The 19028-nt window shown below is 37.9% G+C and overlaps 1 protein-coding gene across 4 annotated transcripts in view; it reads left to right on the forward strand.

Annotated features, from left to right (window-relative positions):
• Nucleotides 1-896: 896 nt before the first annotated feature.
• Nucleotides 897-19028, forward strand: part of trak1a (trafficking protein, kinesin binding 1a) — a 54285-nt gene continuing 36153 nt past the window's right edge. The window contains exon 1 of one of the 4 annotated variants that reach the window (XM_073811661.1): nucleotides 897-1092. Coding sequence is in view for 2 of the 4 variants with exons in the window: in XM_073811657.1 (XP_073667758.1) it covers nucleotides 15802-15805 (4 nt within the window). In the remaining 2 variants the exon portion in view is untranslated. Of the gene's footprint in view, nucleotides 1093-15586; nucleotides 15806-16714; nucleotides 16772-19028 lie in introns of those variants that run through there. The other 3 variants (XM_073811657.1, XM_073811663.1, XM_073811660.1) reach the window with 3 other exon arrangements.

Consider the following 19028-nt stretch of genomic DNA (forward strand, 5'->3'; position numbering starts at 1 on the left):
GGCTGAGTGAATGAAAGCGAGAGCTGGCTTCGATCTTTATTGGCTAAATAAATTGTTGTATTGATTCAGGAGCTTTTATGTGAATGTTTATTGTCCATCAAATGCGGTAGATGTGTTTATCAATTACTTACAATTTTGTTTTAAAGTGTGTTTCCATTGTTTAACACACATCACAGATATTAAATACTGCACAACATACAGCATCTGAATAACTAAATTACACTGACATGTCCTCTTTCATTATGTGTATTTATAATTTCTCATAAGTGAATAACACTGTACCTCCACCACCCTATTGCTTATGACTCAGTTTGCTCTACATTTCTTCCCATGGCCTAAATGGCTCAGGGTCTAACTGTAGATTTTCCATTATTCCTCCCTTTTCCTTATTCATAACTTGGAAAATCCCATTGCACAGTATAACATTTACAGCACATTATACAGAGGGCTTTCTCAAATCAGCCTATTCATAATCCATAGCACAACCAAACAGAAGGTACTATAGTTCCATCTGAATCATATTAGAGGCGAAACTTGAAAAAAGATGATCAACAAAGTGCATAAACTGCCCCATATGTTTTCTGTAGCTCATTTGGTCATGCAGTCATGTGTTCAATTCACAGGGAGCATGCATACTGATAAAAAAAGTATATATTTAATACACTGCCAATCGCTTTAGATTAAAGCATCTGTCAAATGCATAAATGCATGCAATAATTGGGGCGAGTCCTCTATTTTTTTTGTTATTTCACCCTCCTATCTCTTTCTCTTCCAGGTCCATCTTGTCAGAAATGCTCCTGATTCACTGACAGAGATTTAACACAAGCCGTCTGACTGTTCTCCCTGGGCGCTGCCCTATGGCTCGTGGGGTTGACCTGTGACAAGCAGTCAAGCTGGACACCACGGTATCGCCCCCCACTGCCACAGCCTCAACCCCGTCCACCCCGCTCGACCCTCGTAAGCCTCATCCTCACCGTCAGCACCTGGAGACCCCGCCCATCACTCCTTCAGACCGCCAGGTGGATGAGTATGTAAGCGACGTCACCGCCTGTGATGCATCTAAGATTTGGAGAGATGCAGGTACCATCACAGGTGAGAGGCAGAAGGTTGCATGAGCTCATTGGGATGGTTATCATATGGGTGCATAATGATTCTGTCACAGCTATTGATCTGATCTTTTGTTTTTGTTTAAGTATGCTTGATTGAGTTACTGATATGTTGACAAACATTTGGTTAAATATAGAATCATTAACCTAGAGATTTAATGTGCTGATTTGTTAAGTTTAATTAATGTCGTTTCAAAGAACAGTAGTGGAATCTGGATTTGGGTGAGTTTAGTTCATATTGAAATCTACAGTAATATTGAATTTTGATTGCAGACTTGGCAAGCTTAGGTTGTGACATTGTTGAGATATCTTCTAAAAAAAGTTTCCATTTGCGCTTCATTTTTTCTTAATGATGTCTAAGAGAAGAAATTTAGCTATTAAAAAGATTACATACTGTCACTTAAAATAAACGTTTCATATGAGAAACTCCTTCAAGTACAAGAACTAGGCACAAGCATGGAGTTTTCAGTTATGCACATTTATAACAGATAATCCATGCATTATTTTGACTATAAGTGGCACAAGTAGCAAAAAGTATTGCACATTATTGCATGGAGTCAAGTGTTGCACATCATATAGATGAGTTATTGCACACTATGGGAGTAATGTACTGCACAATTCAGGGTTCCCACGGGTCCTTGAAATCATTGAAAGTTTGTGAATCTGAGAGAAAATTCAAGGCCCTGGGAAGTTTTTGTAAATCTGCATACATAGATACAGTTAATTGAAAGTGCTTGAATCTATTTTATGCAAGAAGTTTTCTGGAAAAAAAAATCCATATAATTCCCTGTGTAGTGTAGGATAAACACGTGCCAAACTGTTCACTTTAAATGCTTATATCTTTTGTATTTGAATGTTTATTCATATCAAAATGCTTTTTTGCATAGTTGTGTTTGAGACATGAAAACGTCTCGGGTTACGTATGTAACTGTTGTTCCCTGAGAATGGAACGAGACGCTGCGTCTCCCTTGCCATACTTCCTGCATCCATGTAACACCATCTTTGGCAATATTTCAGATAGCGATATACTTCATAGCTCCGGCATCACCCTGCCTTTGTCGTTAAGCCTCACCATTGGTTGAATTTGATACACACATTCAGACGCACTTACCCCTGGAGGTGTCCCCAAAGTGTCACCGCAGTGACGCAGCGCGAGTTCCCTCGAAAGGGAAATGTTACAATGTATCTTAAAAGGTAACACGATGTAACCTTGCTCTCACTCGAAATGTGTCCACACATTTAGTCCTTGAATTTGAGGATATTGGACCTGGAAAGTCCTTGAAAGGTCCCTGAATTTGAAGTTAATTAAGGGCGTTTTCACATTAGCACTTTTGGTGCGCACCCGGGTTCGATTGACATCAGAGTTCGGTACATTTGGATGATGTGAACGCTGTCTTCCGAACTCGGGTGCGCACCCTCGAAACGTACTCGAGTCCGCTTAAAAAGGGTGGTCTGGGGTCCGTTTCATGTGAACTCCAGATCGGTTCGCTGCTAATGTGAGCGCAATCGTACCAAATCACGGAAGTGAACCGCTGTTAATTACGTATTATATGGAATGTCCCACCAAAACAGACGTGTTTGTTTGTGTGCGTGCACTTACCTTGACAACAAAATGCATAGAATCCTTGCTTGACTTTTGTTCTTATTTTTTTAAACCTTTGGTTTTGTTTTCAAAGAAATAATACAGAAACGCACTTTCGTCTGTCTGCCACAAACATACTAAAGTCGTTTCGATGACAATGCGGTCTGTCCGCCGACGTCAATTTTTGCGGAGGCATTCAGAAATCATCTCTCTGCTTGCAGTTCGTCAATCCGTCTCCGTCAATCACGCTTTTCGTCTTCTCGCTTACAGCAGTTGCCAAGCAACATGAGAGCGCGCCCGCTGCAGCTTGATGATGCAAGCGTACCGCGGTTCGGATGCAAAAATAATATGTGAACACAGTCCATGGGGGGCATGGGGAGGGGGGAGCAATTGAACTCTGGTTCGGACCAGGAAATCGCACCAAATGTGAATCCGCCCTAAGGTGTGGGAACCATGACAATGTATTGCACATAGTTGGAGAGTTATAAAGCAATGAAATGTTAAACAGATAATGTCACAGAATGTAAACGGGTAGTATGTAGTATATAGTGGTATAAACTAAGTAAGACATGTAAAAATGTACAGAATAGACATGCACTGAGCTATATAGATTATTTTTTTTGTTAACTCTGCTGTAATTCAGCATGAGTAATGCATTGAGAACTACACACCGCCCAGTCTGGACTCCATCATTTCTGAAACTAGGGCACTTCCATAGTCATAAAGTTTGCATAAACTTTATTAAAGTTTCTTTACTGTGCCAGTCAAAACAAGCAAACACTGATGTCAGATCTGTGCTGTTATTAACCTCATGTTTTTATAGCTCTGTAAACTTTATTATATCTAGCAAATTTAACTGATCCAAGTCCTGAGTCAGGAATTCACATTTTCTTGCCTTTTTTAATGTTTAGAAAGAATCTGGTGTTAAAGTAGTAAATTCAGTTATTTTTAGGCAAAACGAGACCCTTTATTATAAGTTGAGAAAAGACCTGACCCATAAACTCAGTAGTTTTCCACCCAGACTGTTAAAAATAGCTGCCGTGTACGTTTTATGGAAACTTATCTTTGCTTCAGTGTTGTAAAGTTGCTTTGCTCTGACGATTAACAGATCGTGATGACTCTCATTACCCAGAATGCACTGCAGCAGCTTCATGCTTCTTTTTTGGTTCTGGGTTTATTTTTGGCCTTTTAAGTGTGATGCTAAGTTGATGCATTGCATGTTTGGTTCAGCACTCCTTTTACTTGTGCATGAAACACAAGTAAAATGTTATCAAATAAGGATATTAAAATGTATACTTCATTGCAACAAAAAAAAAAAATTCAAGCATTTTGCATGAATTTTTTTTTTATGTTTTTGAAAAATTATTGTTACATTGGTGGTATATCATGTGGACTGAAACAAGCTTTAACTGCAACGTTTAAATGGAGTTTGTATAGACCTATGCATTTGCATTGGGTAAAAGACTCTTAATCCATTTGTTGTGCTTTCAAGCTCCCCAAAAAAGTGTTTGTGCGTGCGTGTGTTATATATTGCCTGTGACCATACAAGTACATTTCAGTAGGGTTACTTCTTGTATTGCATTCATTAGAGTTGCTTAACACTAAATAAACGTAATTGGCAAGTGTAACCGAATTTTTGGCACAAGCTTTAAACCTGAAGCGTTTTTCCTGTTGCTCCCTAGAGACACTTTTGTGTGAGCTTTTGGATTTGGATTTTCTCTGCTTAACTATATGGACCAGTAGTTGTGTAACTAATAAGTGAGCGTGCGTGCATTACGTTCATGTCTTTTTTTATGTAAACTGTCCTGATCAGTTACATCTTTAATTAAAAAAGACCATGGCGTGTGTTATATAATGCATTCTGATCCAGTCTCATTTAGGATCATATTCTTGGGGAACAGTATTTGGCCAAATTTATATAACTTGCATATAAAAGCTTTATTTAAAGGTGCATTGTGTAATTTTTAGAACGATTTCTTGACAGAAATGCAACATAATATACAAAACTATATTATCAGGGGTGTATAAAGACCTTTCATAATGAACCGTTATGTGTTTATTACCTTAGAATGAGACATTTTTATCTACATATACTGAGGGTCCCCTTACATGGAAGTCGCCATTTTGTGCCACCATGTTTCTACAAAAGCCCTTAACGGACAAACTTTTTTTTACTAAGTTGTCTCCAATGATGACATGTTTGTCTGGTGGCGGCTACTGTAGCATCTCTATGTGTTTCAAAAGCGAGAGGTGAGCAGTGGACTAAAGCCCGATTTATAGTCGTGCGTAGGTTCTACGCCGTAGCTACGGCTACCGTACTATCCATAGCCTGTGCGTAGCTCTGCGTAGCCTGACGCGTACCTCGCAAAAATTTGAACAGCGCGTCAGATCTACGCATCATAGGTATTTCCGTTTGTGACGGTGAAAACAAAGATGAGCCAAGTTGAAGAGAGATTTAACTCAAACTGCAACAAAAGTCGCTCTTTATTTACTTCCATCATTGCTGGTCTTCTCAAATCATACACAAAAAGTTGCTGTTTCTTCTTCGTTTGCGGGTTAACTTGCCAAGCTTCTTCTTCTCTGACGGTCACGCTGCTACTGTGGTTACACGCGTGGATACTGCCTACCAGCGGTTTGCGCATAAGTTTGCACGTCGACGCGGAGGACGACACAAAAGTATAAATGAAAACCGACGCAGAACCTACCCCGTCGCGGCTACGCCGTAGGACCACAACTATAACGAGCCCTTAAGCCGTTGGTTGCAATTCGCAACCTCACCACTAGATGCCACAAAAATTTACACACTGCACCTTTAAGCACACATACATTTTTGTGTATTTTGGGTATATTAGTGTAGCAGCCTATACTAGACATAATACTTGATGCACAGATCATGATTTTTAATAGACGATTACGATTCCATTTTTTACAAGAAAATGTTTTGGGATTTTTTCATTAATGGATTAATTTATTTGCTCTGCTTAAGCAACAGATAAGAAAGAATGAAAAAGTACAAGATTAAACTGACATTAGATGGCAATAAAAAATATATTTGAAGCTGTTTGAAATTGGATACCACTGCATCTTAAGCACAATGCTCAAAGTTGCAACATGCTTGTGCTTTCTCAATCTGAATAGCTGTGTCCAAAATGTCTTCTTATACCAGCTAACAGTCCAGTCTGAGCAACTAAAACCAAGCTGATTTGTGTGAACCATTGATTTGTATTTTTTCATTGTTTTTTTTGGGCTGAATGTGTTGGTTTTATCTCTGCAGAATACTTCTCAGACTGTCACATAATCTTTTCAAGGCCCTTTTGATTTCCTCTGCTGTTATCACACATACACTGTCTGAATTTGCATAATAAGGAATCAAGATACTAGGCTGCCATGTCCTGCTACTAAAATAACACATCCTACGCTTCTTACAAGAATGTACCACTTAACTACAGTTGCTGGCAAAATAACATTGCTATTCGTTGTTTTACTGATTTAATAGATCCTTATTCTGTTGAACACAAAAGAAGATGTTTTGATAAATAATGGTAAGCAGTTGACTGTACTGTACCCATTGACTTCCATAGCATTTATGTATTCTATTATAGAAGTCAATGGGTACCGTCAACTGTCTGGTTACAATCATTTAGCAAAATATCTTCTTTTGTGTTCAACAGAATAAAGAAACTGATGCAGGTTTACAACAACATGACGATGATTAAATGATGACAGAATATAAATTTTTGGGTGAACTAACACTTTAAGTCTAACAAAATCAAATTCAAAGTATAAATGCCAGTGTTGCATGTTTGTACCGACACTATATTCTGTTAGACAGACCCGTGATCCATTACTAATGATTGCTGCTGTGGTTTGGGTTTCAGTAACCAATTCCTCCTTCCCTAAGCACACAGCAGATAGTGAATGAGTGACATCATCATCATCTCAGCCCCCACACTGCATGTTTTGCTTTCATATACAGTAGGCTATGTGAAATGTCAAGGGGAGTGTTTGGTAAAGCCACAGGCCTTTCATTAACATATGAAAAGCTTTAGGTCATGTAACCTACTTTTCTTTAAACTCACTGGACACAGTATCGTGGCACACTGCCATCTTGTGGATGTCCAGGGTTGATGGCGATGGCCGTTATGACCCACTTTCAAACTACACTAGTCAACATGTGAAGTGGATCAAAACAGTTGATCAAAATTGTACTGAGACAAGAGCAGGACTTGTTCAGAATTGTAAGATAAGAATTATGAAAGGTTTTGAAATGTTGACTAGTGTACTACTTTGATGTATCTGTTGCAGCAGGCTGAGTTTGACTCACAGGAAAGATAATCTCAGATTTCCCAAAACAGAGGCTGTGTTTGACCATCATCACTATGGTGATGTAACACTGGTATTTAGTTTGGCAACGCTGTGCGCACCATACCACTTTAAATGTAACTCATTACAACAAGCAACACCTCAGAGTACAGTTTTGAATACGTTTTAAAACCTGCATCGCATCACACACACGCACACACGTGGGTCAGCATGTCCGCAGCATGTGTCCTAGGTATTGTCTTATTATTAGGTATTACCAGTGTCTTTTTCTAAAGAGTTTTTAATTGAAGTTTTTAATTGTAGGCAGAGATCCACCTCTTTAACAATACCTAATAGACTTACTGTAATATAGCAATCCTGGTATACTTTGTTGATGCTTTAGCTTTATAATGTACTTTGTAAGTGCTGTAAGTTTGTAATGTACATTATGTGTGTCTGTGATTTATGTGATTTATGTTCTCTATTAGATATTCGGCTGAATTGCAGGTTTGAATCTGCATGGGCAAGTTTAATTTTAAATTACACTGGATAAAGTGTTTGCTAAATCTTTAAAGGTCCCGTTTTTCTTGATCCGATTTTTCAAACTTTACCTACTGTGTAATGTTGCTGTTAGAGCATAAATAATACCGGCAAAATGATAAAGCTCAAAGTTCAATGCCAAGAGTACGGCTGCACGATGTGAGGAAAAGTTGCGATGTGCGATGACATTGTTTAATGTTGCGATGACGATGTGAGTTGCGATAAATATTTTATATTTTTCATGTTTTAGGGGCCATTCACATGTCGCGCCTAAAAACACGTGGAAAACGCTAGACACGTAGGTTATTGTCACATGACCTGCACGCTGCGCTTGTGTCATTCTGAAAAGTAAAAATGTTTTTGAAAAAACAAGTGTGAGTCGTGACCACGGCGCTTCCAGAGCGCACATACTGCGCGCCTACATTTGAAATAATGAACTTGAGCGCGCAATAGACGCAATATGTGAATCACCGCTTCCACAGTACCTGTGTTTGCGGCGTCATCTCTCCAAAATCCAAAATAATTCCATGATATAGCTGAAGTGCTGTTCCTTTTCAACACCTTTTCAAGGTCTTCGTCTGACAACACATTTTCATCACTCTTCTCTCCTTCCTCCGCCATCGTTTTTGCTAACAGGCACAGCGTCGCAACTGACACCTCACAAATCAATCTGAGCATAGCTGACTTAGGGGTTCCCCTGATTGGCCTAATAGCATGAACGCGCAAACCATGTCTTCAGGACTAAACGTGATAGGTCAAACGTATGTTACATGCGCTTATCGTTTTCCCTTCATTCATCGCGTCAAGGCTGTCTGTTGCGATGTGTTCATCGCGTGAGTTCATATCGCGATGACGATGAAAATTTGATGTATCGTTCAGCCCTAGCCAAGAGATATATATTTTTAACAGAATTCGCCTTTTAAAGCCAACAACGAATGGCCGGTTTGGACTACAGCCTTCTACTTCCCGGTTAAATGATGTCAATATTTTTTAACTAAACTCCGCCCACAGGAATTTGTCAGTCACCAGCTAAGCTCAAATGGCTCTGCTAAGCTAAGCTGCTGTCGAATCACAACACACTAAACAAACTACACAATCAGAACTCGATACGTATTTCTGAAGGAGGGACTTCATAGAACAAGAAAGACATCAGCCCGTTTTCAGGACAGTGAAAACAGCGGTATAGACATAAGTAAATTGTTTAAAAAATACATTGTTTTTTCACACAGGAGACATAAACACGTTATATTGCACACCTTAAACCCAATCATAGCTTCAAAAACACAGGAAAAACTGGACCTTTAAAGGTAAATAAAGTGATTGAGTATAGGGGCTGTTTGTTTGTTTGTTTGTTTGTTTTGGAGAGAGAGAGACAGACAGAGAGAGATCATTACTGGACTTTGAGTCTATAAATGTGTGTTGGGCATCTACATCATGCAGAACAGTCAATAGAAAATTAGCTTAAAAACATCCAAAATAATGTTAAGGGGCAGTGTGGGACTTTTAGAAGGATCTCTTAACAGAAATGTAATCTTATATTCATAACTATATTATCAGTAGTGTATAAAGACCTTACAGAATTGTATCGTTTTTATTACCTTAGGATGAGCCATTTTTGTCAACATACCTTGGGTCTCCATACATGGAAATCACCAACATGTTTCTACAGTAGCCCCAAACGGACAAACTGCTCTACAGAGCGCATTTTGTCCCTATCAGGGCTCCAGACTGCCCCCAAATGGTGGCATTTTGCCCCTAAAATTTGAGAGTGTGCCATTGAATTTTACATCCAGTCGCACATGTGCAACCAGTAAATTTGACCTTTTTTTCCAAAAGTGCACAATAAATTGTGACACTGAATTTGAAACATCACATTGTAATTTCTGCATCTATCGTCAAGTATTTATTAGTAATACAGTGGAAATTAGTAGAAATGTGAATATTTGGTTAGCATGTTGATTTATGGTGTGTGCCCCTAAATTTTCTGGTTGCGCCCCTAAAATTTTCAGTTGGGGGCCACTGTGCTCCTAGTGAAAAAAGTTAGTCTGGAGCCCTGCCTATGTTTTCTCAGGCGACTTTTCTCCTGTGTCAGCTATCGTAGCGTTTCTATGTGCTTTGAAATTGAGGTTTGTTGCAATTTGCCATCTCACCACTAGATGCCGCTAAAAACCCACAATGGACCTTTAAAGGTGAACAAACACACACAGTTTATCCCAATCTGATGTTAATCTCGAGTACATATAGAGAAGTATTGCATCCTTCTTATCTCTGAACAGTTTTTAGTTTTATCAGATTTATAAAAGACACAGCTGTACCGCTGCTTTCCGAAAACAGACAAGCTCTTGGAGGTGTGCCGTGATCAGAGCTAAAGAGTCACACAGACATTTGATGTAATTTTACTTATTGCCTGCGGTTCCTATTCATCTGGGATCTTTAATTGCTGGGACTGCTCCATCTTTCAGTTTTAAACAATCTTCACCGTCAAACTGGGCCTTGTTTATAAAACATTCATCACTGAAATGCCGGGATCAAACAAACATACTTCCTGCCCTGGAAAATCAAACCGCATTAACTGTTTCCTTAACGCTGGGTGCTTTGGGAACCTGAACAAGGTATATTTCCCTAACAACCAAAAACACACTTCTTTGGCAGGGACGGATTATGGTGATGATGTGCCCTGGGCACGGATGTCTCAAAGGCCCCCTTTACTAATTTTTTGGGCAACAGCGTTGCACCTGTATGCACAGGGCTCAAGTGTTGGTTCGCCTCTGCCTGTATGCCCCATCTTAACAATGGATTAACAATGGCACTAATACACGGGGAGAGAATGCACACAATATTCTGTACTTTCACACCACAAATTGGTTTATTTATATCTTACCAGTATCTGTCAACATACATCATACTGTAAAACATACTCAATCAAAAAGATTCTGACCTCTCCAAATCATATCACAGGAGAAAATTCCATAAATATTTTACATTTCTACATTTAGCAGACATTTCATTACATTTCATGTGTAACAGTCGTTCACCACAGGCATTTAGGGGCTGGACACGGCAAAACTTTTAAACACGGCTGAAAATGCCTTGAGGACGCCGAATGCCAGCTGTTTTTCAGGCGAGCGCTTGGGTAGCTGTGATACTTCAGCTGTTGGTTGCTGTGGTAATGTCCCGCCCCTCCTCCGCTGTAATTGGACGGCCGTGTGAGAACTGACATTGACGAGCGGAGATTTCACTCAAGGTTGAATATGTTTGAACTCTCAGCGCTCAGTGCTGAAAAAACCCAGAGCGCCGGTGTTGTGTCGAAGTCTGTTCCCCCTATGTTCCCCCTATTTTTCCCTTCAGTGTAGTGTTTTTATGGCGTTTTTATCACGTTATAAGTTTTATTATTTATATATTTAAAGTTTTAATGGCTACTGAGATGTATATGTGTGCATTTCTGTAATGTATCTGTATTGTTCTTAATGGTAAGTCAATTATTTTTACAGTATGAATCATATTATATGTATAATATTTATTTAATTATGTATGCAAACATTACATTTTTAAAACAACCAGTAAAGGAAAAAAAAAGAAAAAGACAGGCTATATTTTAAAAGAAATACCCTAATAGAAAACTGAAATTTTTAATAAATTGTATTATAAAATACATGATATTATGCCTTTTTAGTATAACCAATTCAAATATTTAATCTTTCTAAATGTAACGTGATGAAAACGCTATAAAAGCACTACACTAAAGGGAAACATAGGGGGAACTGAGTTCGACACAACACCGGTTTTCAGGGCGGAAAAAACCCGCTAGCTGCTTGCTTATTTGAAAAACGCAGAGTTTCCAATGGAATCAATTGAAAACATGCGCTGGCCGCGGGCGTAAAAGCTGTGTGTCCAGCCCCTAAAGACAGTGAATATACGTCCTTGACACATTTTGCGTCTTAGTTCGTTTTTTACTCTTGCCATTAGAGAAAATGAACGTTCTCCTTCACAGTTGCTGACTGGCAGGGTGAGGAAAAGCTGTCCTTTTGTGCTTTCTTATCACTGATCCACTTGGTTGTGGTTTTAAACTCATTTTTGTTTTGGTTTTCGAGTAACTATCTTCTACGCGTGACTTTTATATTACGCAATGCTTTTCACTCGCCTCTAGATGTCTCTCTCAACAGCGCAGCAATAGATTAAAATTATTTATTTGATTTATTTACTAGTTAATACTTTTGCAACTGCAAAAAAAACCTACATTATTCTTCAATATTTAACACAACTTTACTGAACATAAAATTAAAATATTTATTTGAAATTAATAGACAAAGTAAATTTGACAGGGCCCCCTGCTGGCCCAGTGCCCTGGGCAAGTGCCCAGTAGGCCCGTGCGTTAATCCGTGCCTGTTCTTTGGTGACATTGTTGACTTCCTTATCTGAAACCAAAATGACAAATCTTTCTTGAGCAAATCTTGTGCTGCCAATGACTTCCAAGCATGTTGATAGGTGTGCTCTGTGCTCTTGGTAATATGTGTGCATGCTCTTGCAGGAGAAGAGCCAATACAAGGAATAATGACCTTTATGACTTCTTACAGAGCCATACTCGAAAACATTAGAAAACAAACTAGTTTCAAACTTTGCCCATGTTTTGTATGAGAATCCAACATTGTAAATAATGCATGAAATAGAATTACATATCCCCTTTAATGAAAATCTAAAAAAGCAAAAAGGTTTGGGTGAGGGTTAAAGCAAAAAAACATTTTGATAGCTCAGTATAAAAATAATAGAATTTAATGGAACGTTCACTTGATAATGCTATGGTAGAAACTCAAACTGTGTGCACCTGTGTAATCTCTATATGACGCACGTGCACTGACGCGATACACGTCTGGATCCGAACTTTACTTCCGGTTGTGTTTTTTTTATGGTCTGACTAGTTGCTTAACTAATTTCTTGAAAAAATGCCTTGTCGAAAATAACAAATGTTTTGGTTTCCTTGGTAATCTATGTGTTGTTGTTTTGTTTTTTTGCTTGTTATATAAATAAACAACGTTTAAAGAACTTTGTTGTTATTTATTCTTAGCGGAGTTTACCGGAAGTTACGTGCGGACCACGACAGCCGCTTGTTTATGTTGTTACTGCTGAAACCGTCTAGTGTTTGGGGACCAGACAGAGATAGTAATTCCAGTCATTTTTTACTATGTGTGGACATTTTTTAAACTAATGATGTTTAATTGAAAATGTACAAATGTGGAAAGTTTTCTTTAGAAACGTTTACGTGTAATCAAATAATCAATTTGTAATGGCACAATCCGATTGAAAAGCCACCATGTAAGCATTTTAAAGGGATATTTCACCCAAAAATGTAAATTCTGTCATTATTTACTCACTCTCATGTTCTTACAAAAATTTCTTTGTTCTGATGAACACATAGGAAGACATTTTGAGGAATATGAGCCCCATTCACTTTCATAGCAGGAAAAAAGAATACTGTGGAAGTGAATGGGGCTCATAATCTGTTTGATTACAAAAATTCCTCAAAATGTCTTCCTTTGTGTTCATTAGAACACAGAAGTTTATATGGGTTTGTAACAACGTGAGGGTGAGTAAATTAGGACTTATTCACCCAAAAATGAAAATTCTAGTCCGATCTGTGATCCGATCATCAGGAGAAAAGTATGCATCTAAATGTGTAAATCTTAATATTTTCGAAAATCGGATGTAAAAATACCTTGTGCATATGCACAGAAGAATTGTGCTTAAGTTCACATCCTAAATTTACCTCTTATTTACATATCACAGAATTCTCGTCGCAGAAACATGCAATAGCAAGGTGATGGCAATACGCATTATTAAAGCGTAACTAAACCCCTGTTCAGAGCCTGACTCCACCCACTGGCAATATTTGAAAAATGCAAGAAAAGTGGGCAAATCCCAACGGAGATAGAGGGGACGAACTAAGCTCGTACCAAGTGTGTGGTGAGCTTGAATCTGCTTACGTCACAAGGTATTTTTTGGACCCAACATCCAATAGGAAAATTCAACTGCAGTAGCACCGTTCAACCTTAAGAGGGCAGCACTTAGACGTTTTTACACCATATATTGTAGTATTGAAACACTTAATATACAAATGTCAAAAAAGTTACTAAAATCAATGAACAGCATAATACAGCACTAATAAAGCCCCATTCTTACAGATCATTAACTAAAAAAAGTTGGTTTAGGGTTAAGTTACTCTTTAAGTTAATGGGGTCATGTGTAGGGATCGACCGATATGGATTTTTCAGTGCCGATGCCAATACCGATTTTTGTTTCATCAGCCTTAGCCGATGACCGATACAGGCTGCCGATTTTCTTGAGCCGATAATTGGAGCCGATACTGCTTTTGCTCACTCAATTTACACGATGATTCCAAAAGTCTCCATTTTTAAAAAGTAACATTTATTTAACTTAAAAAACTATATTTAACAAATAGTAAAAACAGGTGAACTGCACTCTCCACAACGATGAGGAACTATCAGCAAAGGATATTGATTTCAAGCACTTTACTACTACAAATATATAAAGGGGTGGTTCCCGGACAGGAATTATCTTAAACTAGGACTAGAGCTCACTTTAATTAGGAAATATAACTAGTTTTAACAAACATGCCATAGTAAAAACATTACTTGTGTCCATTTTGAGGCAAAACACAGGGCAGTGATGTATTTTAAGATATGTTAAAAAAAATATGTTATAAGTTTGGACAGTTCTTACATTTATTTTAGTCTAGGACTAGTCTAATCCCTGTGCAGGAAACTGCCCCATAAATATGAGAAATAAAAACTCGCTTTGTCCAGCTATGATACAGCTGTGAGGTCGAGCTTTTGACGTTGTCATGGAAAGGTTGGTTGTTTTTAGTCACATGACCTGCAATCGCTTGCGGCTTCCAGCACTCTGTCTGTAACTAATGTCGGAAAAAAATGGCGAACACGCCGGCCACGTATCGGCCGATGCCCATACACATAAAACCTTCAATTATCGGCCCGATATATCGTCCGGCCGATATATCGGTCTATCACTACTGGCAACCCTGGCTGTGCGTTTGCGCAGACATTTGGTTCATATTATTAAGAATGTACAGGTAAACCAACATTTGAATCAGATTGCAATGTTTAGGGTACATGTAAGCTGTACTGTCATGACTTGCAATCGGATTAAATTCAGTCGGATTAGCAAAATTTTGTACATGTAAACATATAGCCTATGAACGGGGTTGGGTTAGGGAAGGGGGAATAGGGGATAGAATATACAGTTTGTACAATATAAAATTCATTGTGTGTGTGCGTGTGTGCGTGTGTGCGTGTGCGTGTGTGCGTGTGCGTGTGTGTGTGTGTGTGTGTGTGTGTGTGTGTGTGTGTGTGTGTGTGTGTGTGTGTGTGTGTGTGTGTGTGTTTCAGCTGACTGATCCAGTGTTGTGTCAGTCTGGTCTGTATGTGAAAGTTTCACCCTATTCTGAACTGTCCAGCTCAGGACATTCTCTTTTTGACTTGTGCCTAGAGAGAGAGAGAGAGAGAGAGAGAGAGAGAGAGAGAGAGAGAGAGAGACGAGAGCGAGCATACAGTCTTGCCTAACCATGAACTTCAGACATGAGCATTTGGCTTTGGGGAAGGTCAACAAGTTTGTGTTATTGACTGTACTGTTTGAAAGTCATTTTCTCAGTTATGGCAATTTATTAAACACGTTATCTTGGTTTTCTCTTTTCTTCTTTTAAAAATTTGAACTGCAATGAAGTTTATAATTTATATTTGCTACATAAAACATGTATTTTTTTTCTTTGAACATTCATCTATGTATCGTTGTTGCTGAACACAAACAGATCCTTTCAGCAGCTGTTAAACTGCTAGATTTATCTGAGCCGGTTCCCCCGAGGCTGTTTGACTTCCTGCCTAACACACACCCACTTTCAACAAAGCCCCTGATCTCCAGTCCGTTCTCTGCTGAGCACTGTATGTCGCATATGTTTTTTATTATACAAAGAAAACTGAACTGATCCAGGGTCAGGCGTACAGGAACAACGAGCGTAGAAGCCGGCCGGCGGTTCAGTCTATGTTTAGTGATAGCCATGTGACTGGTGTCATCATCAGCATGCCAGACATGGCCGTGCTGTGTCCGCGTTAGCCTCCTCCCCTGTCTTTCCACTTTCCCTCTCTTCTTCCTGTGATCGCTCGCTCCGTTGACTCGTGTCTAATCCTAAACTACTGGAAAATGTAAGTTGGGAAGAGCAGACACAGAGCCCGTGGCTACAGAACCATGAGTGAGTATGAAGACTCTTCAGTATAACTTTTACACTGGACTCTTTCAATCTCCTTTGTTTTTGATTGACAGATTTACTATGCATGACTTTCGACGCTTCAAGGTTAAGGCCAAGTTATCTGTTGTTAGGGTTAGTCTGTGAGATTAAATCAGGAGGTTTACTGCTTTTTAACAAGTTTATCAGTTTGCAGTTGTTTGTTACATTTTTTTTTTTTTTTTAAACATCACTGGCAGATGTACAGCAGGATTTAAATGTCAGACTCCATTTCTTAGTTTTTTAAAGTTTTGATTTTGTTAATTAATAGACAACTGACGTTTTGATTTTACAATTGATGTTGTAAATTAAACAAATGTGTGACATTTAGCATGTGAACTCTTTTTCACAAGACATCACAATACTTTTCGGAAATTTCTAATCAGGTTGGGATAACATGGATCATCAGTTATCGCAAAAATACTTTCTACAGTATAAACCCGTCTGCAGCTGTCTGTAGTAGATCTTCAGCTAGTGTTCAGCAGTGTTTAATGGTTAAGGAGACTAGAAGGACATTAAGTTTTTGTCACTATTGCTGTGCCTGAAATAATCGCTGGTATAACACACACACACACACACTTACCAGAGCACACTGACATGATATTTCAACACAGACACACACATTGCTTTCTCTTTATGATCAAAAACCAGGGTTTTTTAGTGCTGTTTCTTCTTGTCAGTTTAAAAGCCTAAACTGCATGTCAGTTAGTTAATGTAAGTTTATAAACTGTTGTAATATTGTAGCATTGTCTTCATTTCAGCACAGGTTCTGACCTGTTCTGAGATTTTTTATTTGCTAGATAAACACATTATACAGTCTATGCACACTGTTTGCACTGCACATTTGCATTGCACATGACTGTAAGGACAACCCCCGTTAAATTTAGTTTTAGATATCTCGCAAGGGATGTTCATATCGACCGGTGAACCGAGGTAAGAATTTATGACGATTAATATTACCAGTTAAAAATGTGTATATATATATATATATATATATATATATATATATATATATATATATATATATATATATATATATATATATATATATATATATATATAAAATATTTGTTAAATATTTGGTGTGTCGACACGTGCCTACAGACATTTTGCCACTTTTCTATTCTTAATTTGACGCGGTTTGTCTCGCCAACGTCACACCTTCTCTGTTCTAAACCCTGACCAACATCTCTCTTTTGCACAAACAGAGAAAGAGAAACTTTTTGAAATTGTGTCCTGCTTTAGAAATGGCCACTATGCTAACTTTAGATAAAAAAAGTGATAATCCGCCCTCTTTGTATATTTATCGTCTGTACTGATCGCGTGCTCTTTGATAATGTAATGTTGCGTGACAATTTGATAATGTATGAATCCTGGTTCTGTTGTTGATCTGTTGCTGCTGTTTGCACATTCAAATTAAATAAAATGTTTGTATTGTTTTAACCGGGTCGTAGACCATCAACTGTATGTTTACTTTATGAAAATTTAATGTTAAAATCTTATGAGTTATAAGCTGCTGTCGGGAAAATGACCTGAAATGAACACCCCTACTCACAAACATTAATGATGAACAGCTGAATAAGTCATGGAAATGTAAGGATCAAACAATTTGGAAACCTTTTTAGAGGCTTTTATACTAGTCAACATTTCAAGTGGATCAAAACCTTTCATAAAAGTTGTCTTAAAATATTGGACAATATGCGTTCTTGTCTTAGGACACCTTTGATAAACTTTTTTGATCCACTTCGAATGTTGACTAGTGTATAAAGACATGGAGTTTGTTTGTCATTCTTTAACCATTTTGTTGCCTTTGTTTTCTGTTTGTTATGGATTATATTTGAAGAAAATGACTTTCAAACAGCATAGTCAGCATTGGCACAAACTTTTTGACCTTCCCCAAAGCCTAATTTTACTTTTGTCTGAAGTTCATGGTTAGCCAAGTGTCTCTCTCTCTCTCTCTCTCTCTCTCTCTCTCTCTCTCTCTCTCTCTCTCTCTCTCTCTCTCTCTCTCTATCCCTCTATCCTGTTTGTTACAGTAATGTATACACAGCACTGGTCCCATTCGAGAGGCTAAACCCTCTTTGCTTAGTTAAACAAAACCACGCCGTCTATTTCATCACATGAGTAGGTTGACTCTCTGATGCTGTATACCACAAAACATTTCATCGATTTCTATTTAGTTGTTTGTGGATTACAATAATGGATGTTTTAAGACAGGGGTCGTGCGGACAAACCTCATACTGTCTGATAGGACACAGTTCAATATTCTGGTGAGCCTGTGAAACATGCTGCTTGATATATGCGATTAAATACAGTTTTAATTCATGGGAGAAATGAAATGACAAAGTTATTGTTAACATAACAAAGTTAAAGGCCTACTTTTAGAAATGATTTTGTCTGTTGTTTGTCTATATTAATGTATTAAAGGACTGCCAATAGCATTCATGGGCTCCGTTTATAGGTCCTTTTAATCCTTTTGTAAAGATATGAGCTCACACAATAAATTAGTTCATCATTAGATCACTAGAGGGCAGCCTAGACTCACAACAACTGCAAATGGGTAGTTAACCAATATTACATTTTATACATTTGTAATGAAAGTGGGTTTCATTTAAGTTGTCAATTGTTTATAATCTTTTTTAGTTGGCTTTAATAGGCCTGCTGTGTGGAAAAAAATATTTTTAACAGTAATTATAGTCTTTCAATGAACGAGTTCATAAATCTTTACATTTTTAAACATATTTTTAGTAATTTTAGATAAAGTATAGCATACCATAATACAGGACTATAGGCCGTGCAAAGTGCTGTTATTGCAAACATATGTAAGTAAACTGAGCTGTTTGTAAGCTATACTGTATAGTAGCCCTGTATATAGACACAAACTCATTCTAGTTTTAAAGAATTTAAATGTTGACAGATTTCATTTTTCTTAGGTGTAAGTGTATAATAAAAAGTCAATATCAGTTATAAGTCAGTGTAAATTAGCCATACATGTCACATCACTTATTTTCATACCTTTTTGTTAAAGTCAACATAAAGTAAGGTTTACAAATCTTTTCTCTTAATATTACATATTTCAGAGTAAAACAGAATCATATTTAATGTAGGGTGACCATACGTGCCATTTGACACCACAATTGAGTTTCAATTGCAACAAACCACCATCATTGCGATCAGTGTTTGCATTTCA

The sequence above is a fragment of the Paramisgurnus dabryanus genome, chromosome 13 (assembly GCF_030506205.2).
Source record: "Paramisgurnus dabryanus chromosome 13, PD_genome_1.1, whole genome shotgun sequence".
Taxonomy (NCBI): Eukaryota; Metazoa; Chordata; class Actinopteri; order Cypriniformes; family Cobitidae; genus Paramisgurnus; species Paramisgurnus dabryanus.